The sequence below is a fragment of the Chiloscyllium plagiosum genome, unplaced genomic scaffold (genome assembly GCF_037043375.1).
Source record: "Chiloscyllium plagiosum isolate Xiang-an unplaced genomic scaffold, Cpla_swu_hap1 HiC_scaffold_12, whole genome shotgun sequence".
NCBI classification, from domain to species: Eukaryota; Metazoa; Chordata; class Chondrichthyes; order Orectolobiformes; family Hemiscylliidae; genus Chiloscyllium; species Chiloscyllium plagiosum.
In genome coordinates this window covers 49534482-49559351 of record NW_028270150.1, presented here as the reverse complement: position 1 = coordinate 49559351, position 24870 = coordinate 49534482, and the positions used below count along the sequence as shown (strand labels likewise).

Below are 24870 nucleotides of genomic sequence, written 5' to 3'. Positions count from 1 at the left end.
GTTGGACCAAAAGGTCTGTTTCTGTGCTGTACATCTCTATGACTCTATAACTATGCTAATCCTGTTCGAGAACAGAACGCAGTATCATCGACAGCATCGATGTATTGTAGACAGAGTTGCGGTTGGGGTTCTGAGTTGGACTGGAGCAAGGGATTTTCCATATACCTCAAGAAGAGACAGACATAGCTGGGAGGCACATGGGTACCCATGTTTTTTTCATTCATTGGATGTGGATATCACTGGCTGGGCCAGCATTCATTGCCCATTCCTAATTGCCCAGAGTTCCGTTGAAAGTCAACCACATTGCTGTGGGTCTCGAGTCATATGTAGGCCAGACCAGGCAAGCATGACAGTTCCCTTTGCTAAGGGATATTGGTGAACCAGTTGGCATTTTAAAACAATTGACAATAGTTTCATGGTGTTCATTAGACTCTGAATTCCCTCTCTTCTATTAAATTCAAATTTTACCATCGTCCATGGTGGGATTAGAATCCAGGTCTCCAGAATATTGTTTGAATCATTGGATTAACCATCCAGTGATAATATCACCAGGCCATTGCTACACCCTTGACTGACAGTCATAGAGTAAAACAGCATGGAAACAGGCTGCTTGGCCCAAACTGGTCCATGGTGCCCACTAAGCTAGTTCCAATTGCCCACATTTGATCTATATCCCTCTAAACCCTTCCCATCTATGTACTTGCCCAAATGTTTTTGTAAATGTTGCTATTGTACCTGCCTCAACCACTTTCTCTGGTAGCCCATTCCATATATGCACATACTCTCTGTGTGAAAACGGTGCCCCTCAGCATCTTCTTAAATCTTTCCCCTCTCACCTTAAACTTATGCCCTCTAGTTTTTAATTTCCACTCCTTAGAGAAGTGAGACAAGTTAAAGGTGAAGTAGCATAGAGTCACAGAGTCAACAGCAAGGAAACAGACCTTTTGGTCCAACAATTCCATGCTGACCATATTTCCAAACCAAACTTGTCTCATTTGCCTGCATTTGGCCCAGAACCTTTTAAACTTTTCCCATTCATGTATTTATCCAAATGCCTCTTAAACTTTATAACTGTACTTGCATCCATCATTTCCACTTGCACTTCATTCCACATACAAACCACTCTCTGTGTAAAAACATTGCCCCCATGTCCTTTTTAAATCCTTCTCCTCTCACTTTAAAAATGTGCAACCTAGTTTTGAACTCCTCTACCTTAGGGAAAAGATCCTGTCATTCATCTTTAGAATTCTCTATAAGGTCACCCCTCAGCCTCCTATGCTCCAGTGAAAATTCCTCATCTATTTTTATAACGCAAATCCTCCATTCCCAACAACATTCTGGTAAATCTTTTCTGATCTTTCTCCAATTTAAGAATATCCTTCCTGTAGCAGGATGGCCAGAACTCTAAAAGTACTCCAGAAGTGGCCTCACTACATCCTGTACAACCTCAACATGATATCCCACTCCTATACTCAAAGGCCTGAGCAATTAGGGCAAGCATGTTAAACACCTTTATAGCCACCCTATCTACAGGTGACGCAAATTTCAAAAAATTATATATCTTGACCCCTAGTTCTCTCTAATCTACCCTGGGCCCTACCATTAATTGTAGAAGTCCTCTCCTTGTTTGTTTTATCAAAATGCACACAACATTTATCCAAAGTAAACTCTAACAGTCATTCCTTAGCCCATTGACCCAATTGATCAAGATCTCTTCATCATCTTAGATAACCTTCTTCACTTTCCACTATATCAACAATGTTCAAAGTGAGAAATACCTTGGCTGGATGGTGGCTCATGGGGTCAATTTAGGCTTCTTTTCAAGGAAGGAACTTTCTGACTATCCTAATGGGCAGATAAATGTGTCAAGGCAATACCTACCTGGAGGTGGCTGTATTAATATGGCACAGACTAACCTTCTGAATATCTTTCTGATATCACACAGCATTCCCCTGCTCTGAATGTATTTTGGAGCTATTATCTGGACTTCTCATTTTTGAGTTTTGAGTTTACCCACATAAAAAATTTCTGAAAAAAATTATTTGTATTGAATTATTTACTGAAACAGAATTATTTAAAAGCACTATTTATCAGCCAAAAACTGAGCAGCTTTCACATTATCATTCTGATAGAAAAGCCTGTTACATCTCCAGTTCTTCATTTCTACTCCATGTTACCTTGAAAGTCTGGATAGGATGGTTCTTCTCCATTGTGATAAATTGCTAACTTTGGAGAAAGTATCATTACTGTAGGAAATTGCCCTTTTAAACTATTGATTCTTTATATTTATATTCAAGCGGTTCCAAATCGGACCAGGGACTGCATTTTACCGCATCCACATTGTTTTTAGAAGCTAAAATGATTCAAATGGTAAATGCAGCACAAAGAATATACAGCTGGATAGACATAGATGAAATACTTTCAAAAGACAGATAGCAGAAGGTAAGAATCAAAATGGGCAACAATGAATATTTGAACACCTAAAATAAAAACATAAAAGAATTTAAAGACATAGCACCCGACGAGACACAAGCTGTGAATCAAGATTCTTGCTGTGTGTGTTCATGTGCGTACAATACAGGAGTCAACACTTCACAAATCAATAGAAAAACTGCGTCAGCAATAATATATCATGTGAGTATGATGGTGGAGATTCTCTGAAATGAGAAGTGAAAGTCTGGATTTCTTGCTGAACCTAAGTGTATATTTTTATTAGAATGTGAACAAACAGTTACAACGAAAATGTCTCAGATTCCAGTGACCTCTTTCCTAAAGCAGTGCACCTAACTCCTCATGACTACCCACACAGCAACAAACAGTCTTCTTATTGCACATTTGTTCCTCCCACTCATGGTTTTTCTTTCATTTTATACGATAGGAACAAAAAGCGGATGTAAAGATCTGATCATTATTTCTCCAAGGCTTTCTGCCTCATCTAGGCAGTGACCTTTGCTGATGGTATTCCACCCAACAACTTATTCAGTCATTGGATGTTGATAACTACTTTTGACATGAAGACATCACAGATGAATCCAAAATTGTTCTTCCAACATATGCACTTTTGAACAAAGATTTTTTAAAAAAATCTATCTATCCATTCTGGAGCCGCAATTCTGCTAAATTATTGATATGGCATGTGACTTTATTTCCATCACATATCCTTCTGAAGCACTGAATGTTTGTCTGGAAAGACTTGAAAATAGGTTATTTAATACTGTGCATTTTCAAGCCCCATGTACCTTTTAACTAAATTAAAAAGTTAAAAGGTACATGGGGCTTGCTAACAAGGCATGTTACATCCCCGATGGACTAGGACATCACCATAAGTAAAATTAACTTTATTTTTAATATAAACATCTGATGATAATCATTTTCCCTCCAATTTAATCTCTTAGTTTACTTAAGGGATGTCTGTGGCATGTCTGACAGTAATGAGTACCAGATCTTCACAAAGGACTTTTCCCAAGGAATCTAATTAACAGAAATATTCATTTTTAATGGTCCACATTTTATTTCTCCTGTAGGGTAAACAATGCCATTCTAATTTTTGCACTTGCTTTTGGCTTGGGGACAGTCTTATCATGGGCTCCTGCAATCATAGAATAAGTTATCTGACCTTCTTGTGTGTACATGTCTTGAAAGTGATGTAGTTAGAGGGTTACAGAGATAGGGCTGGAGAATGGGATTAGGTGGGTGGATTTTTCTGGAGCTAGACACAATGGATCAAACAGCCTCCTTCTGTACTTTAAAATCCTATGATTCTATGTCTGTCAGCTAGGGGATAATCTTGAAAACATTCCACCTCACCATTCAGCAAGAATAGATTCAGTTAGATTGCTTTATCTTTGAGAAAAATGCTAGGACTTGGACTGCAAAGGAGAACTCTGTTTCTGAGAAAACTGTTCTTACATAGTTAAAAGTCAGAGATATGATTGCATTTACACATATTGGAAATACATATCCTGTTTTAAAACAACAAAACAGCACTGGCTCTCTTTTTGTCAGTAATAAACACTGCTCTATACTTGCCTCAGCCTTCTATTGTTGTAGAGCGATAGTGACAGAATGAAATTACAACAGTTCATAGATGAACTATGAACTTGGCAATAAAAACTGAGTAGACTTCAATTTATGTCTCTAGTTTTTTATTTTCCTCCTTCCTGATCTGTTGACTGACCCCAAGCTGAAAATTGTGTCTCTGCTACGACAAGTTCTCTCAGCTGTCCTGTTATCAATTCATCGCTTGCTGTTATTTCCTTATCCATATCCAGTGGACCACTGACAACCTGTTCCTTTCTTGACTCTGAGACCATTTCTCATGTTCTTGATAACTTTCCAACATGGTGGCTCCCTGGGAACGTCTTATTGGTTTTCCTGCCTTCATTGGAAAAAACCACTGACTCAACAGGAAAAAACATTTTATGTTTAACAGTGCTATGTTTTTATGCATTGTGACTTGTACATCATGCTGTATTTATACTATAAAGTATGACAAAATAAAGTCTGAGAAATTAAAATTGTTGGGCAAGTATATCCCAAAATCTCTGCTAAAATGTAGATCTTTTGCATGATGTTCTGTATAATTACTTCTTAATATATCATTATACCAATGGAAAGAAGATAAACACATGGTATATTGAAGAATTCAAAGAAAACAAACATCTTTTTATACGGTCTTTTTCATTACTTTGTGACTTGACAGTGCTTAAAACCCTTAAAGTACTTTGGAAGCTCTCCTTCTTACCAGTCATTGTGATTGACTATGATTTGCTTGCACTCTAGTTCAATGTAGTCTGAGATGACAGATTAATCCAGTGTATAATCTGTATATTCTGACAGATGCATAACAAGTGATGCTTGAAGAGTCAGTAGGTGGGCTGTTTGGAATATAGTCACTGGTAAAATTACACTGTAGGAACTACAAACACAATGGGATAATGAACACTTAACCAATTCAGTGATATTGGGCGTTGGATAAAGTTTGAGCTGAACACTGAGCAAGATTTCGTCTTTGATCTGCGTCGTGGGAGCCCTTATGACCAGCCGAGAGGGGCAGGTAAGGCTTCTGTTAGTCTCATCTAACACAGCAGTATTTCTTCAGTGCTGCACTTCAATGTCAGTCTAGACTCAGAGGTGAGAAGACTAGCGATTATTGTCACGAATTTCCCTAAAACCTCTATAAAAGTCAAATGAGGCTTTGGTCTGTATTCCACTGCTGCAGAGAAGAGTTTTAAAGATCTCCTGAGAGAACTACTAGTGTAGTTCACCAGGACTTGAAATAAATTACCTGATGCCACCCTGAACATGACATTACCCAAGCATCTCAGGTTTCAGTCTTCAGTCTCCAGTTGGTACTAAATTGCTGAGTCTTAGCGAGACATTTTTGGATCTGCTGTGTTGGAGTTCCCAACTAGCATGGCTTCCTGCTGCTGACCAACTGTCTGTGGTTACTGATGGAAAAAGTGACAGTGGATAGAGAGTGGGGACCAGGTTAGGATAGAATGCTTTAATAGATTGTCTCTTTACCTGAGCACAGTTATTCTTAAATATAAAGGTGAAAGATAAATTGAAAGATCAAAAAATAGAAATAGAAATAGACAAAGAGATAGAAAGATAAAGATAGAGAAAGGTAAGAATATAGAAAGATAGTAATGAGTAATTCAGCTGCTATTCCATTGCCTCTGTGGGAAAAGAATAGACTCATACTTTCCTTGCTTTGCATTCTGCAACAAATCATGTGTGAATTTTGTCATCTTCTATAAAACATTAACAAGAAGTGTTTCCATAAAGATACCGAGTTTCATTGCAAAGTATTAAAGAATTTGCAAATATTGCAAAGATTATTGGGAAGAATTCTAAACATGAAACAAAACAAAGTTCTGATAAGAATTTCCCGGAATGTGTCAAACATGTACTTTTAACCTTGACTACCAACTCCACTTGGGACAGTGTCAGTTATTAATTTGTCTTAACCAAAGACCCTGTCTCAGTTTGCTTCACTGATTGATTCTGTTATGCTGCCACACTTTCAGGGCAGAATCTTGTGTCCTTTCCTGTGTGGTGTTCAGTGGCAGATGGTTTTGACTGGGACAGAAAACAGTTTCACAGTTTGTCACTATGACCTCCTGAGCACCATTGAACTTTCTAAATTTCATACCTTATGTATCACAATTCATCTTCACTTCACCTTGCTTTTCCTTTAGTTTGCTGTTGATATCAGGTTTACAGAGAGAAACGAAAGTTAAAGAAACAGCAAAACTTGAATGGAATATATTGGTCATACTGGGACTGAATTTTGAGCTTTACAAGGCAAACTTATCCTATTAACATGATTGAACACAAACTTGTAACCTGAGCACATGTTGTAGACTATTGTGTGACTCTGTAAGAGAGTAGAAAATTGTCTAGCCATGTGTCAAAAGAGAAGATGAAACGGATTGCCTGGCTTGACACCTTGAATGTCACCTTGCTTCACAATCTCTACACATCTTTCTACAGCCTGTTTCAATGCTGGCTGATCCGGTGGTGTTAACCATATGCCTGAGTCAGTTGGAAAAACCTCAGCAATTGTGTCTTTTGTGATATTGGCCACTTGCCACAGCTATCGATCAAAACAAGATACTTGTTTCCTTGCATTGTGATTCTTGTGTTTCACTGGAACTCTCATAACTTCATAGAATATAGAACATAGAACATTACAGTGCAGTACAGGCCCTTCAGCCCTCGATGTTGTGCCACCCTGTCATACTAATCTGAAGCCCATCCCACCTACACTATTCCATGTACATCCATATGCCTGTCCAATGAAGACTTAAATGCACTTAAACTTGGCGAATCACTACCGTTGGAGGCAAAGTATTCCATACCCTTACTTATCTGAGTTAAGAAACTACCTCTGACATCTGTCTTATACCTATCTCCCCTCACTTTAAAGTTGTGCCCCCTCGTGTTTGCCATCCCCATACTTGGAAAAAGGCTCTCCTTGTCCACCCTATCTAACCCTCTGATTATCTTGTATGTCCCTATTAAGTCACCTCTCAACCTTCTTCTCTCTAACGAGAACAGCCTCAAGGCCCTCAGCCTTTCCTCATAAGACATTCCCTCCATACCAGGCAACATCCTAGTAAATCTCCTCTGCACCCTTTCCAAAGCTTCCATATCCTTCTTATAATGCGGTGACCAGAACTATACACAATACTCCAAGGGCGGCCACACCAGAGCTTTGTATAGCTGCAGCATAACCTCCTGGTTCCAGAACTCAAACCCTCTATTAATAAAGGCCAAAACACTGTACGCCTACTTAACAACCCTGTCAACCTGGGTGGCAACTCTCAGGGATCTGTGTACATGGACGCCAAGATCTCTCTGCTCATCTGCACTCCCAAGAATCTTACCATTAGCCCAGTACTTTGCATTCCAATTACTCCGGCCAAAGTGTCCACATTAAACTCCATTTGCCACCTCTTAGCCCAGCTCTGCATCCTATCTATGTCTCTCTGCAACCTACTACATCCTTTGTCACTATCCACAACTCCACCGATCTTAGTGTCGTCCGCAAATTTACTAACCCACCGTTCTACGCCCTAATCCAGATCATTTATAAAAATGACGAACAGCAGTGGACCCAACACCGACCCTTGTGGTATGCTGCTAGTGACTGGACATCAAGATGAACATGTTCCATCAACTACAACCCTCTGTTTTCTTTCAGCAAGCCAATTACTGATCCAAACTGCTATGTCTCCCACAATCCCATTCCTCCGCATTTTGTATAATAGCCTACTGTGGGGAACCTTATTGAATGCCTTGCTGAAATCCATATACACCACATCAACCGGTTTACTCTCATCTACCTGTTTGGTCACTTTTTCAAAAAAGTCAATAAGATTCGTTAGGCATGAACTACCCTTCACAAAACCGTACAGACTGTCCCTGATCAGATTATTCTTTTCTAGATGGTTATAAATCCTATCTCTTATAACCTTTTCCAACACTTTACCAACAACTGAAGTGAGACTCACTGGTCTGTAATTACCAGGGTTGCCTCTACTACCCTTTTTGAACAAGGAAACCACATTTGCTATCCTCCAGTCCTCAGGCATTATTCCTGTAGACAATGATGATTTGAAGATCAATGCCAAAGGCTCGGCAATCTCTTCCCTTGCTTCACAGAGGATCCTAGGATAGATCCCATCTGGCCCAGGGGACTTGTGTATTTTCACACTCTGCAGTATTTCTAATACCTCTTCCTTGTGAACCTCAATCTCTTCTAGTCTAGATGCAAGTATCTCTGTATCTTCCTCGCCAACATTTTCATTTTCTACAGTGAACATTGTCGAAAAATATTTATTAAGTGCTTCCCCTATCTCCTCTGACTCCACACACAACTTCCCACTATTATCCTTGATTGGCCCTAATTTAACTCTCATCATTCTTTTATTCCTGACATACCTATGGAAAGCCTTAGGGTTAACCCTGATCCTGTCCACCAACAACCTCTCATGTCTCCTCCTGGCTCTTCTGAGCTCTCTTTTTAGATCTTTCCTGACTTCCTTGTAACCCTTAAGCGCCCTAACTGAGTTTTCACATTTTGTCCTAACATAAGCCTTTTCTTCTTCTTGACCAGGAATTCCACTTCCTTTGTAAACCACGGCTCACGCGTTCTATATCGTCCTCCCTGCCTGACAGGTATATACTTATCTAGGACACACAGGAGCTTTTCCTTGAATAAGCTCCAAATTTTTAATTTGCTCATCCCCTGCAGTTTCCTTCCCCATTCTACGCTTCCTAAATCTTGCCTAATTGCATCGTAATTTCCCTTCCCCCAGCTGTAACTCTTGCTCGGTGGAGTACACCTATCCCTTTCCATCACTAAAGTAAACCTGACAGAATTGTGATCGCTGTCTCCAAAGTGCTCACCTACTTCCAAATCTAACACCTGGCCAGACTCATTACCCAGTACTAAATCTAAAGTGGCTTTGCCCCTTGTAGGCCTGTCTACATACTGTATCAGGAAGCCCTCCTGCACATCCTGGACAAAAACTGACCCATCTATAGTACTTGCACTTTAGTGATCCCAGTCAATATTTGGATAGTTGAAATCCCCCATGACAACTACCCTGCCTCTCTCACTCCTATCGAGATTCATCTTTGCTATCCTTTCCTCTACATCTCTGGGACTATTCAGACGCCTATAGAAAACTCCCAGCATGGTGACTTCTCCTTTCCTGTTTCTAACCTCAGCCCATACTACCTTAGTTAACGAGTCCCCAAACATCCTTTCTACAACTGTAATATTGTCCCTGATCAACAATGCCACACCTCCCCCTCTTTTACCATCTTCTCTGTTCTTACTGAAACATCTGAATCCCGGAACTTGCAACAGCCATTCCTGTCCCTGCTCTATCCATGTCTCCGTAATGGCCACAACATTGAAGTCCCAGGTACCAACCCATGCTGCCAGTTCACCCACTTTATTTCGGATGCTCCTCGCGTTGAAGCACACACACTTCAATCCAGGTTCTTGCTTGCCAGTGTCAGATACTTGATTTTGGAACTCCCTACTCTCATCCTCTTCTGTACCTGTCCTACAATTTTGGTTCCCATCCCTCTGCTGTATTAGCTTAAATCCACCTTAATAGCTTTAGCGAATTTCCCACCCAGGATATTGGTACCCCTCTGGTTTAGATGAAGACCATTCTATCTTTACATACCAGAAGTAGCCTCTTACTAAGGGTTTTGACCCATGTGAACCACTGACAATACAGAACTATTCCTCTCCATGCCACACTTCATTCACATTGCATAGGAAGTGGCACAAAACTCCAATCAACCTCCATATTGCTGCTAGAGGCAGTGCTGCACAATTGATTTTGGTGTCAGTCCTGATCTCAGCACTGAATAGGATTCCTATATAACATGTTCCATATATACACTTTGTTACATGTGTCCAAACACTGTTCATGTGCTTAACATTGCTCATTGCCAATACACATTCAACGTGAGATATTTATCCATGCATGTTGTCATAACATATCCTAATCTGACCCACATTTGACCACATATGATTAGAGCAGAGAAGATCTGATCGAGGTGTACAAGGTTCTAAGGGGCTTAGGCAAAGTACATATGGAGAAATGTTTCCCCTCAGTAGAAGGGTCAGTAACCAGGCAACACAGTTTTAAGGTATGGAGCAGGAGGTTTTGGGGGGATTCGAGAAAAAAAATCACCCAGTAGTTTGTGGGTCTATGGACCTCACTGCCTGAAAGGGTGGTGGAGGCAGAAATCCTCAAGACAGTTTAAAACTATTTAGATTTAAACTTGTAATGCCACACCATACCAAGCTATAGGCCAAGCACTGAAAAGTATGATTAGAATAGGTGGATATTTGATGACTGGCATGAACACAATGGGCTTCGTTCTGTGCAGTAAAAACTCCATGACTCTATGGCATATCCTCGTCTAACTCACCTACATGCCCTTGTCTGACCATCCATTATGATTGACATGTCCTGGCCTGTCTCGGTGTAACCTACATGCAGGTCAAACATACTGAAGCTGTGTTGCTGTTTAGGTTTCTTGTAACTGATGATAATGCTGCAATTGACAAAATAAGGTTAAAATCACTCAACACCAGGTTATAGTCCAATAGTTTATTTGAAAGTACCAGCTTTTGGAGCGCTGCTCCTTTGCCAGGTAGCTAGTGGGGCAAGATCGAAGTGTCATACAACTGGTGTGATGTATTAGACAAACCTAAATTGTTAAGTCTTTAATCATTTAGAATGGGGATGCAGATTTCAACTGATTAATATGTAAATCCCAGAATTTCTTTCAAGTCACAGCCCCGAGTTAACTTAAGGTTTTATCAGTATATGAAACAAAGTGACATCTCAGCTCAGACAATGCATTATAATTGTTAAGTCATGGTCTGTCTGTATCCTAACCTTGAGTCAAACTGGTTCTATTTCCAAAGTAGGAATTTATAAAATGTCACATGGACTGCCTACAGATTGTGTGATTTTTGAACAAAATAGAATGTATCTGCACATTCAAATTCACCCCATAGACTTGTGTGTGTGTGTGTGAGTGTATATGGTTGACAGATAGTGTGTGTGTGGGGGAGAGAGGGACACAGTGTGTGAAAGTGTGTGCATGCATGCTTGATAGTGTGCATGAGTGTATATGCCTGTGAGAGGGTGTGTGATTGGGTGCACTAGCCACCTAATGAAGGAGCAGCACTCCAAAAGCTTGTACTTTCAAATAAATCTGTTGGACTATAAACTGGTGTTGTGACATTTCTTAACTTTCTCCATTTTAGTCCAACACTGGCACCTATACATCATGACAAAATAAGAAAAGTGATCTAATGCCCCCTACTGTAGAGGCCTTTTATTACAGCACAGTTTCCAGTTAGTATTCCGGCATCTTTAACATTATAAAAGGTTGTAGTTTTTTTTATATAAGATGTGCAAAAAACAGATACTGAGCAGAGATTGGGAGACCATTTCTGGAAAGTCACTGAAGTGTTGGAGGAAGATTTTGAGGAGGTGGGAACAAATATAGGAAATATATTCAGATACATAATGGGTAGAAGACTGTGCAATGGAACAGCAGAACGTGGCAACATTAAGCAAAGCAGGCAAACAATAATAGTATAACTGAAATACAGAACCAGGGGAATTTGCCAAGGCAGGAAGTTCATGATGGGACTTATAAATCAAATGATCATTTTTTAAAATCAATGCAGTATGACAACAGGGAGCCACTGCTGGGTTGTTAAAAGTAGCAAGTAGCAACAGAGAGAGTTTTAAAATTGTGAGCTTAAACATAATGAGTTTTGTATAGGGTGGAGCACAGATATAGGCTCAGGAGAAGGAACTTTTGGAGCAACTGAACCTGGAAATGACAAAGGCTGAATCAGGATTCCAGCAGAAAATGGGATGAGGTAGGAATGAATACAAATGGTATTTTGAAGATGTAAATACATTGTCTTGGAGCAGAATACAGGCATTTGAGAAACCCAAATCAGACTGCACCTGAAACCTTAACATGCTAAAGCTGAGAAAGGAGGTGATGTGAGAAAGCTCTTACAGAGACAATTTTAAAAAGGATTCAAGAAGCTATAACCCAGTTAAGTTAAACGTCTTTGGTGTGTATCAAGTCAAGATCAAACTAATGGTTATGGATTGCCTTTGAAATGTCTCAGCTGTTGTATTGAGCTCTCATTTATCAACAATTGGCAGCTTCTAGTTGGCAACCAGCAATCCTCATTTTTACTGTTTTTAAATAAACATTAAACAGGTTAGCCAGCTCCTGATGTGGCACTGTAACAAGAAACAAAAATTAAACAAAAACAGCTGTGGTAAGAGCTCAGCAGGTCTGGCAGCATTTGTGGAGAGAAATTAGATTAATGTTTCGGGTCTAGCGACCCATCCTAGTTCTGAACTTTTCCAACTATTTCTGTTTTTATTTCTGATTTCCAGCATCCACAGTTCTTTCAGTTTTTAAAAACAAAAATGAAAGTTAATGGAAATCAACCCTTTTAGTCTTTTAAATGAATAATAACAGGTTAGATAGCTCCTAACAGGATACTGAACCAACAATTTTTCGATCTCAGAGACTAATATGCTACACACTGAAACATACATTAATTTACATTCCTAGATATGTTAGAATGCACCTCTGGAGCAGGTGAAATGTGAACCCAGGCCTCCTGGCTCTGAAGTAGAACACCAGCTTGTGACACAAGAATCATGATCTTCCTTGCTATGCTGAAATCAAGGGCTTATCAAATCATGGGCTAAGTAGAAGGTATGGTATGGCCAGGATAATGACATGCACCACAACTAGACTTACTGCACTGTTGAGATGAAAAAATAGTTTAATTGGAATGGTCAAAACAATTGACAATCAATATGTAAGACCAGATAGAAGCTGTTGATCTCAGTTGCCAAGCAGTTATGAGTTCTTGATTGGAAATAGTGGACACTGCAGGTAAAGCCAGAGTTTTCTGGATTTATTCATTCCATTCTTCACTTTAGTGGAAACATGTTGACTCTGCAGTCTTGCTATTTCTTTTTGAATATCTCCCACTGCTCTGATGCAGATTTTCTTGACCCCGTCAAGAAAGCAGATCGCGTCCACTTTGGACAGTTCCTATCTTATCGTAAAATCATCCTTCCTTCCAATCATAAACTTCACTTCCAGTCCAGCTTTGTCCTTTTTCGGAACAACCTTGTATCTCTCTGAGTTATGGTCACTGTCACTGAAACATCTCCCCACTGACCCTTCTACCACGTGACTGATTTTGTTTCCAAAAATTAAGCACAGCCTGCCCCCCACCACTTGTAGAACTTTCCCTGCGCTGGCTTAAAACACTCTCCTGCATGTATTTTAAGAATCATACCCCTTGTAAGTCTTTTTCACTTTCTCTGTGGGCAAGTTGAAATCCCCTCAAGTTTTTACCTTTTTTTATATTGTTGCCTCTATTTTCCTATATATCTGATTTCTAATGCTCCCTGATTTTTTGGGGGGATCCATAGTACATCCCTAGCAAAGTGATTGTCCCTTTTTCATTTTTAATTTGAACTATATGATCTGATTTGACGAGTCTTCTAAGAGACCATCCTTCCCTCCTGCAGTAGTTGACTCTTGCATCAATACTGTGACACCACCTTCTCTTTCACAATCCTAACCCTAACCCCATACCCTGTCTCACCTGAAGACTGTATACCCCAGAATATTGAACTGTCAGTCCTGCCCCTTCTTCAACCATGTCTCTGAGGTAGTAAAGATATCCCATCTCCATATGTTAGTCAATGCCCTCAACTCATGTGTCTTACTTACAAGACTCCTTGCATGGAAATAAATGCCATCTACCTTTGCCATGCTTTAACTTGACTATATTCTCAGTCAAAAAGTGTGGTGCTGGAAATGCACAGCTGGTCAGGCAGCATCCAAAACAAAGTTTTTTTAAAAAATAGCAATGGTTAAAGCTCAGCAAGTCTGGCAGAATCTGTGGAGAGACATCAGAGTTAATGTTTCGGGTCTAGCGACCCATCCTAGTCCTGAACGTTTCCAGCAATTTCTGTTTTTATTTCTGATTTCCAGCATTCACAGTTCTTTCAGTTTTTAAAAACAAAAATGAAAGTTCATGGAAATCCTTCTTTCTAGTCTTTTAAGTGAATAGTAACAGCTTAGATAGGTCCTAACAAGACACTGAACCCACAGTGTTCCTAAATCAGAAACTATTATGCTACCTACTGAACCAGACATTAATTTACTTTCCTAGATATGTTAGAATGCACCTCTCGAGCAAGTGAAATGTCAACCCAGGCCTCCTGGCTCTGAAGTAGAACACCAGCTTGTGACATAACAGTCACGATCTTCCTTGCCATGCTGAGATCAAGGGCTTATCAAATCAAGGGCTAATGTAGTATGTACAAGGTATGGTATGGCCAGGACAATGACATGCACCAAAACTAGACTTTCTGCACTACGAAGAAGCATCCGAGGAGCAGGAGAGTCAGTGTTTTGAGCATAAGCTCTTTATCAGGAATGTGGGGGGTGGGGTGTGGGGAGCCCAAAGGCACTGAGAGATAAATGGGAGAGGTGTGGGGCTGGGAGCAGGGTAGCTAGGAATGCGATAGGTAGATGAAGGGGGGGGTGTTGATGGTGATAGGTCGGAAAGGAAGGTGGAGTGGATAGGTGGGAAGGAAGATGGACAGATAGGACAGTTCAGGAAGGCGTTGCCGAGTTGAAGGGTTGGATTTGGGATAAGCTGGAGAGAGGGGAGATCAGAAAACTAGTGAAATCCACATTGATCCCATGTGGTCTGGAGGGTCCCAAGGCAGAAGATGAGGTGATCTTCCTCCAAGCATTGGGTGGCTAGAATTTGGCAGTGGAGGAGTCCCAGGACCTGCATGTCCTTGGTAGAGTGGGAGGGGGAGTTAAAGTGTTCAGCCACAGGACAGTGGGGTTGATTGGTGCGTGTATCCAGAGATGTTCTCTGAAATGTTCCGCGAGTTGGCGTCCTGTCTCCCCAATGTTGAGGAGACCACATCAAGAGCAACAGACACAGTAAATGAGGTTTTTGGAGATGCAGGAAAATCTCTGCCCAATGTGGAAGGATCCTTGGGACTTTGGATGGAGGTGAGATGGGAGGTCTGGGCGAAGGTTTTACACCTCTTACGGTGGCAGGGGAAAGTGCTGGGAGTGGAAGCTGGGTTGGCAAGGGGTGTGGACCTAGTGAGGGAGTCACAGAGGCCTTGGTCTCTGTGGAATGCTGATAGGGATGGGGAGGGAAATATATCTCTGGTGGTGGGATCTGACTGTAGTTAGCAGAAATGGCTGAGCATGATGTGTTGTAACCGAAGGTTGGAGGGGCTGGAAGATGAGCATCGGGGGAATTCTGTCAATGTTGCGATTAGTGGGGTGCGGTTCAAGGGCAGAGGTACGGGAAGTGGAGGGGATGCACTGAAGGGCATTGTTGACCACGTGGAAGGGGAAATTGCAGTCCTTGAAGTAGGAGACCACCTGGGATGTTTTGTGGTGGAATTGGTCCTCCTGGTAGCAGACACAGTCGAGGCGGTGGAACTGGGAGTAAGGGATAGCATTTTTACAGGAGGGAGGATGGGTAGTGCAGGTAGCTGTGGGAGTCGGTATGTTTGAAGTAGATGTTTGTGTTGAGTTGGTCGCCAGAAAGGGAGATGGAGTGATCCAGGAAGGGGAGGGAGGTGTCTGAGATGGTGCAGGTGAACTTGAGGTCACGGTGGAAGGTGTATATTCGCAGTGCCATCCAGACTCACTTGGTTTTTCCTATACTTGCCTGCCCTACTCTACCTCCACTCCACTCCCATACTTCTGCAAAATTGGTTTAAACCCCCCAGTGAGGATGTCGATGATGTTCCAATTCAAGTGCAACATGTTGAACATGTCCCACCTTCCCCACCAATGGACCCACTGATCCAGGAATATAAAATCCTCCCTCTTCACACACATCTGTTTGCTCCTTCTGCACCTATTCCTGTGCTCGCTCGCATGTAGCAAAGGTTGTAACCTAGGAATTACAATCTTTGTGGTTCTGCTTTTCCATTTACTACCTAGCTCCGTAAATTCTTGTTGCAGGATCTCATCCTCTTTCTACCTATCTCATTGATCGCAGTGTGAATCAAGAGCCCTGACTGTTCACCTTTCTCCATCAGAATGTCCTGCAGCTGTTCAGTCACATCTTTCACCCTCGTCCCAATGAGGCAACATAGCATCCTGGAGTTATGTCTGTGATCATATAGATGCCTACCTGTACTTGTCACTGTTGATTCTCGTACAAGTATTGCTCTTACTCTTTTTCTTCACCTACCTTGTGCAGCTGGGTTCTGGCTGCACAGCCCAGAGGAACATCACTGTTTTACAACACAGAAAACTTGCTCTTGAATGGCGTGTGTTCTGGGCTTTCCTGAACTGTCTGTCTGCCTTCTGACACATTGTTACCATTTGTTCTTTAACACACTTCCTTTAGTGATTAAGTGTAAAAACATGCTCTCCATGTCATGCTTGGCCTTGCAGATGCACTGCTGAGTTTCCAGTTAACATTCAGGGTGGGAAACCTGCCAATCAAAATGGTGAAACCAGTGATGTGGTCACCCAGACTACAGGCCATTCAACACACAGGATTAAACTCCCTTACTGTACCATTCGTTAATATACTCTCACAATAAAATTAAGCCAAATAAAGTAATTATGTTTCTTTCTGAAAAGAAAACTAAAGTTAGAACACTTAACTCTCCTGAAAGCATCCTTAAAGTTGAGACAAGCAACTTACCTATTACCTATCAAACAGCTGTCTGCCTTGTGCTGATATCATTTTTCAAATACTGGCAGCTTCCAATTGGATTGAGCTACTGCTTTGACTGGTTCCACCACATGCTCCTATTCCCGTTGGTTTAGTGGCCCTGGTCTGCTCTGAAATCTCATTCTTTTTCACACCAGGTTTATAAGAACATAAGAAATTGGAGTCATTCTGCCCCTCAAACATGTTCAGCCATTCAGTAAGATTGTGGCTGATCTGCACCAGGCCTTGACTCTTCTTTAGTGTCAACTCTGCAGTGTTTCAAAAACGTACCTAACTCCTTTTTGGAAGTATGATTTAGCCTCCATAATTTAAGGGGTAGAGGATTCCAAACATTGACTACCCTCTAGGAAAGAAACCCCTTCAGATCTCAGTATTAACTGAGGGTCCCTTACTTTGTAACTATATCCCCTAGTTCGAGATTCCCCCACTGATGGAAACATCTTGTCAACATCTTGATGGTTTCAATAAGAACACCGCTCGTTCTTCTAAATACTAAAAAAACAAAGGTCTACAAATACTGCTTAGACAATACAGAGCCAAACTCCTGATCTTTTGCTCTTTCTCCCATTAGTATTAGGATCCCAAACCTCTCCCAAATAGCAAACAGTGAGTACAATCAGTCCCTTTTTCCTCTGATGTCAATCAAAATCAACATTAGTCATTGCTATACAGACAGTGTTAAAAATTACACAACACCAGGTTATGGTATCTGCATCATCTGTGTCAAATTTTATCTATCTTCAAACATGGTGAAGAAGTGAAAACATCACATAAACAAGTTAAAAAAAAATCCTTCTGGGAACACTCAAAATGAAAAATACCTCCAGCATGTTACTAAAATATCATTACGGCAATAGTGCTGGTGCAAACCTTTGAAGTTAAACTTGTGTGTTCTGAAAACCCCTGTTTGCACTTGCTGAAGGAAGTGTTTGTTTTAACTGAAACAGCCTCAGGTATAGAAATAGATGAGTCACTGGAAAAGAAAGGTTCTATAAACAAGTTTGATCTATCAAGACTGATACTGTACATCATAGTTAACAAAAATATGGAAGTTTCAAAAAAAACAACATATGACCTTTGTAAAAATACTGAGAAAGGAAAATAAACTCTCTAATTTATTTTTCCCAGTATCTTCTCCAGGTGTTTCTGCCTACCCCACACTATTTTCCTCAGTGTCACATCAGATTAGAAGGACTCTGAACTGAGAGGACAATGCTGGTAAATTTCGAAAGGACACAGATTATCTGGTGGAATTGGTGGAATTGTATTGAATTGAATTGAATTTATTGTCACGTGTACCAAGGCACAGTGAAAAGCTTTGTCTTGAGAGCAACACAAGCAGATCACATAGTTAAGTAGCACAGATAAGTAAATAATAGGCAAAATCAAAACACAGGGACAGGCAAATGTTAAGTATTTGTGGGTCCATTCACTATTCTAACAACAGTAGGGTAGAAACTGTTTCAAAACTGTCTGGGTTGTATGTTCAGGCTTCTGTACCTTCTCCCCGATAGTAGAGGTTGTAGAAAAGCATTGCTCGGGTGGGATGGATCTTTAAGAATGCTGGTGGCCTTTCCTTGACACCAGGCTGGTAGATGGATTCTTTCGATGGGAGGTTGGCCTTTGTGATTGTCTGGGCCGAGTTCACTACTCTCTGTAACTGTCTCCGATCTTGAATGGTACAGTTCCCATACCAGGTAGTGATACATCCAGACAGAATGCTCTCGATGGCACTCCTATAAAAGTTGGCAAGGGTATTCACCATCATGCCAAATTTCCTCAGCTGCCTGAGGAAGAAGAGACGTTGTTGGGCCTTTGTAGCCAGTGCGTCCACATGAAGAGTCCAAGAAAGCTTGTTGTGGATGACCACTCCCAGAAGCTTGACACTCTCCACTCATTCCATCTCTGTGCCGTTAATGTGTAGGGAAGCATAGTAACATCCCGCTGCAAGTCAATAATGAGTTCCTGGTTTGGCCGGCATTGAGAGCTAGGTTGATCTCAGTGCACCATTTTTCCAGGTCTTCCACCTCCTATCTCTAGTCTGTTTCATCGCCATCTGAGATTCAACCGACTGTTGTGGTGTCATCAGCGAACTTGTAAATGGCATTGGTCTGTTTTTTGGTGACGCCATCATAGGTATACAGTGACCACAGTAGGGTCTGAGTACGACCCCTCGGGGACTCCAGTGTTGAGTGTTAGTGAGGATGAAATATTGTCCCCAACCTTCAGTAATTGTGACCTGTGGGTCAGGAAACTGAGGATCCAGTTGCAGAGAGTGAGGCTTAGTCCGAGATCACTAAGTATAGTAATCAGTCTCGAGGGGATAATAGTGTTGAAGGCTGAACTGTAGTCAATGAGTAGGATTCTCACATAGCTGTTCTTGGTGTTAAGATGTTCTAGGGAGGAGTGAAGGGCAAGTGATATGGCATCTGACATGGATCTGTTGGTCCAATAGGCAAATTGGAGTGGGTCAAGAGTAGTGGGCAGGCTGGAGTTGATTAATGCCATGACCAGCCTTTCACAGCACTTCATGACCACCGAAGTTAGGGCCACTTGTCGGTAGACATTGAGACATGCTGCATGAGTCTCCTTAGGCACAGGGATGGTGTTGGCCCTCGTGAAACAGGCAGGACAGTGGCCTGCTGCAGAGAGAGTTTGAAGATGTCCGAGAAGATCTCTGCCAGTTGATCTGTACATGCTCTGAGTGCACAGCCTGGTACTCCATCTGGTCCCATCACTTTCCTTGGATTCACACAAAGGAAAACTGATCTGACCTCTGATGCAGTGACTGTTGGGATAGATTTGTCAGGACTTGTCGGAATATATGTTACCTCTCTACCGAAATTCTGCTCAAATCAAGCATAGAAGGCATTGAAATGATCTGAGAGGGATGTCATCATCTGCTATCTTGCACTGTCTCTTTTTAGAACCTGTGATGTCATTCTGTCCTTGCCATAGACATCGGGTGTCTGTCTGGGTCTCTAGTTTGGATCGGTATTGGTCCTTGGCTGTCTTAATGGCTTGCGAAGGTCATATTTGGATTCCTTATATTTGAGTGGGTCTCCTGACATGAAGGCCTCATGCCTGCTGTTTAGCAGGTTCTGTATGTCCTGATTCATCCAGGGTTTCCTGTTGGGAAACACCCGGATTGACTTCCTCTGTATGCAGTCCTTCACACTCACTTGCTGATAAAGTCTGTGACGGTGGTGGCGTACTCATCCAAGGTACCTGCGGACTGTTTGAACATGGCCCAATCAGCTGATTCCAGACAGCACTGGAGTTGATCCTTTGCCTCCTCCGACCAGCACTCCTCCAATGCAATCTTAGGCACAAATTAGACTAGTGCTTCCTGATTTTTTCCCACTGTGACCTTGTTTAAATGTTTGAAAGTTGATTTGGCCCAGAGTCAGAGTGGGGTTACAGTTAACAAGTTGTTGCAGTGGTCAGGACTCAAGGGGAGGGGGTGGGTGAGGTTGATGAAAGAGTTGTCAGGGGTGGGTTGATCTTGGGAGGAGAATTACCAAGGCATGTGAGGAGATAGGCTGCACATGTTTTATGTTCTAAGACATAAGACCGCACAGGGAGAAGTTTTGGGAAGGACTTCACTTTTTCTCCCCACAAAGGCTGAATGAAACCACATTTTAAGGTGCATGACGAAAATCCACAGGCTTCCAAGGAATAACCAAATGAAGTGTAATTTTGTAATGATTTATATTTAGCTGCATGCTGATTGGCACTGTTCTCAAGGTATGAATCTCAAGGGTTCTCAAGGGTTTGGCACGGTGGCAGGTTTGTAACTGAACTAAAGAGATGATATGAATATGATCACTTAATTATTAGAGTCAAGTCTTTCTTAATACAGTAACTCTCAGTTATGGCATTCCAGTCACAATGAAATTGTGTGTAGTCTTTGTGCTGCATGGTCTTATGTCTTAGAACATAAAACATAGGCCATTGCAGCGCAGTACAGGCTCTTTGGCTCTCGATGTTGCGTCAACCTGTGGAACTAATCTGAAGCCCATCTAACCCACACTATTCCATTTTCATTCATCTGTTTATCCAATGACCATTTACTGTAAATACCCTTAAAGTCGGCGAGTCAACAATTGTTGCAGGCAGGGCGTTCCATGAGCAAAGAAACTACCTCTGATATCTGTCCTATATCTATCACCCTCAATTTAAAGCTTTGTCCCCTCATGTTAGCCACCACCATCCAAGGAAAAGGGCTCTCACTATCCACCCTATCTAACCCTCTCATTATTTTATATGTCTCAATTAACTGGTTTTTAGAGGGCAGCATGGTGGCTCAGTGGTTAGTACTGCTGCCTCACAGTGCCAGGGTCCCAGGTTCGATTCCAGCCTTGGGCGACTGTCTGTGTGGAGGTTGCACATTCTCCCTGAGTCTACGGGGGTTTCCTCCGGGTGCTCCGGTTTCCTTCTACATTCTAAAGACGTGCAGGTCAGGTGAATTGACCATGTTAAATTGCCCGTAGTGTTAGGTAATGGGTAGATGTAGGGGTATGGGTGGGTTGCGCTTCGGCGGGTCGGTGTGGACTTGTTGGGCCGAAGGGCCTGTTTCCACACTGTAAGTAACCTAATCTAATCTAAACTAATCTAAGAGGGAAATGGGTCTGGGTGGGGTATTCTTTGGAGGGTCAGTGTGGACTTGTTGGGCCGAAGGGCCTGTTTCCACACTGTAGGTAATCTAATCTAATAAGTCGCTTCTCACCAATCATTTTTTTGAGCTTTAACGGGACTACAGATACCACTCATTTAGGACACCATCCAAATAAGCATAGTCATGAAAAACAGGGCTTCAAACCTCAAACCAAGAATGTTCCAGAAGAACATCCACACTACAGTCACCATTGTTACCTTGGAATTTATGACCCCAATTGCTCAGCCAAGGGCTCCATTAGGAGTTATAACTCATTCGCTGGGCATTTCGAGTCAAAACTTGTCTCAGCGAATACTGCATATTCCAATGAATACTGACAAAACCAACTCAATAAAGGCAGCACATTGATTGTCCATAAAGTAGTGAATAGTGAAAATATAAAATGGGATCTTGCTGAGGTATTTTGTTGAAGTAGTCAAAATACCATTTTTTTTTTAGTGGTTTTTACTTCTGAATCTTTACATTGCATCTCAATTCTAATTCCTGTTTTGAGAATCTTCAAACATTTCTTGTTACAAAGCTTCCCAAGTTCTGTAAAACTAGCCTGCCTGTAAAGCTTCTGCAAACCAAACAAGATTATTGCAAGACCGGTCACTGGAAACAGTGGTAGCAAAGCGCAATTCCAAACGACTCAACATGCTTCAACTTGCTTGGATCCTTCAGTGTGGAGTTTTTACACTGCTCTGGGGTAGGTGGATTCTCATTTGCTCATCTGCCTTTATTAATATTTTGGCAACCATTTCCACTGTAATTCGATTGGTGTAAATAAGTAGATTCGAATGAGCTCACTCCAGATATCATTAACCTATAATTCTATTTTGAACATCATGTTACACCATTTTGCAATTCAGGGAATAAAATACACACACCAAACAAGTAGTTCAAAAGAAGTCAGTTTTTTCGAGAAACAAACATGAAAGAATTTACACAAAGGAAATATCAGCTTTGTGACCAATCAGAGAGTGATTGTTTGTTCAGTGTGTCCCAGAGGTCCTCCCTGAAATGCTCTGCAAGTTGGCATTTTGTCTGCCTGACATCAGAGTTTCTGGGAACATCTCTGGGACACGCACCAAATAACCTCACCGCAGTGTGGCCGACCACTTCAACTCCCCCTGTCACTCCCCATGCAAGTTCTGGGCCTCCTCCACTCCCAAATCCAAGCTATCTGAGGGCTGAATGAAGAACGTCTCATCTTCCGCCTTGGGATCCTTCAACTATACGGTATCAACATTGACATCACCAGTTTCCAAATTTCCCCACTCCAACCCCTCCCTCACCTCATACCTGTTTCAACCCTCCAACTTGGCACCACCCTCTGGACCTGTCCTATCTGTCCATCTTCCTTCCCACCTATCCGCTCCACCCTCCTCACCGACCCATCACTATTACCCCCCCCCCACCTGCATCCACCTATTGCTGCCCCAGCCCCACCGCCCTCCCATTTATCTCTCATCCCCTTCCTCCTCCACATTCCTGATGAAGGGCTTATGCCCAAAATGTCGACTCTCCTGCTCCTTGGATGCTTGCCTGACCTGCCGTTATTTTCAACACCACACTTTTCGACTCTGACTCTCCATCATCTGCAGTCCCCACTTTCTCCTAACAGAACTCAATGTTGAGTCCTGAAGGCTGTAAAATGCCTAATTGAAAAATGAGGTGCTGTTCCTGCAGCTTTCATTGAGCAAGCTGGTTTTTTGAAACAACAAGCAACTGGAATGTTGGGTCATTCTAATGGACAGAGTGGAGGTTTTCTGTAAAGCATCCACCCAATCTGCGTTTTGTGTTAAAGGAGTTTGTATTAAGTGTAAAAGGAGTAAAACTTGTCTTTTTAAAGCAACATTCAAATAAAATAAGACCCATATAGTTCACAAACTCATTTATTTTTACATGATATGTATGAATGAATAGATCATAATGTTCAATTAGGTTTAACAATTTCTGTGTTTCTTCTTATAAGGACAAATTAGTAACTGTAGCTTTGATCTTCCTGTCACCCAGTTTCAGGTTGTAGAATGAGGGAAAATTAACAGCCAAAGATCTTCTTATCGGTATCCTCCGATTTTTAACTCCTGATCTTCTAACATTTTTGGGGTGACAACTCACCAATCAAGCTATCAACTCTGACTGATTTCTTTACCTTGATCCTTTTTGGTTTTAAAATAAAACAACATGTAGTGAACAATTTTTGAAACTGTACATAGTTACTACAGTAGCACTGTGTATTTATTGGCATGAAGTTTTGGCTGGGCTGAAGAAAGTGGGAGATTGAGATTCCTGACGTATTTTCCTTACTGTGCTACCTTTCCACCCTTTCACGGGGCAGTTTGGTTTTGAGACAGTGAGATATGCCATAATGCTTTCCCAGTTAAAGACAGATGCTGACCATATCATTGCTTTTTGACTTTTATATCTCCTTTGCATTATTTTCACTTTAGTTCTCACCAAACTTGACCTCTTAGCACATATTTCCCTCCACTGGTCTTCAACCAATCATTTGGACTAATGTAATGTGATTTTCAAGTTGATTTGAATTCCTTTCTTATATGGCTCACTTAAAATTATTTGCAACCTATTCCACAGAGTGTGGCGATGATGCGGAATCTTATTTATGGATACTGTGAGTATAAACCAGGATGCACCATATCAAAGAACAGTGAATTATTACCCCAAGTTACCATGTTTGTTTCATAAGCAACCTAATGCCGCTCACTCAATGGAATTGAGTTTTCTGCAACTTATTTTTTCATCTTTACTCGGCATGTATCATTCAGGAAAAGGTTGGTGTGCAATGAAGTGTTTGTCCATATTTTGCAGATCCATGCATTGCTCGGAGACAGGTGAATGTACAAGGAGATTTACTCATCCGGGCTGAAGGACGCCACATAACTATCCAATGTAATGTGAGTGGGTATCAGGGGTCACCAGAGCAGAACTTTGAGTGGTCTCTCTTTCGTCCAGATAAGCCTACACTGAAAATCCAGATTATCAGCACGAATGATCCTACGTTCTCTTATGCCGTGTTTGGAGGAAGAGTGCAGAAGAATGAGATCTACATCGAGAGGCTGAAAGGAGACTCTGTGCTGTTACACATTACAAAGCTGCAGAAAAGTGATGAAGGGACATATGAGTGTGCCACTCCGAGCACAGACAAAGTATACCGGGGGTCCTACAGTGCTAGGACAAATTTGACAGGCAAGTACATTTCTTCAGTATAGCTATTTTGTGCTTCTTACATGCATTCAAATTCCCTCAAACATCATCAGTCCATATGATAACCTAAAATTCACTGATATATATTGCAATCACTGCCTATTACACCAATCAACATAATAATAGAATGAAA

At 41.5% G+C, this 24870-nt stretch overlaps 1 protein-coding gene and 1 pseudogene across 4 annotated transcripts in view; one reads left to right on the top strand and one right to left on the bottom strand.

Moving 5' to 3' along the window:
• Positions 1-24870, bottom strand: part of LOC148148536 (uncharacterized) — a 219428-nt pseudogene that overhangs the window by 106932 nt on the left and 87626 nt on the right.
• LOC122555504 (immunoglobulin superfamily member 2-like) overlaps positions 11759-24870 on the top strand; it is a 46415-nt gene continuing 33303 nt past the window's right edge. Inside the window, exons 1-3 of one of the 4 annotated variants that reach the window (XM_087992797.1) lie at positions 11759-11944; positions 22048-22215; positions 24342-24719. In XM_087992797.1, the coding sequence (XP_087848923.1) occupies positions 22164-22215; positions 24342-24719 (430 nt within the window). In that variant the 5' untranslated portion in view covers positions 11759-11944; positions 22048-22163. Of the gene's footprint in view, positions 11945-22047; positions 22216-23491; positions 24145-24341; positions 24720-24870 lie in introns of those variants that run through there. The other 3 variants (XR_015758859.1, XR_015758858.1, XM_087992798.1) reach the window with 3 other exon arrangements.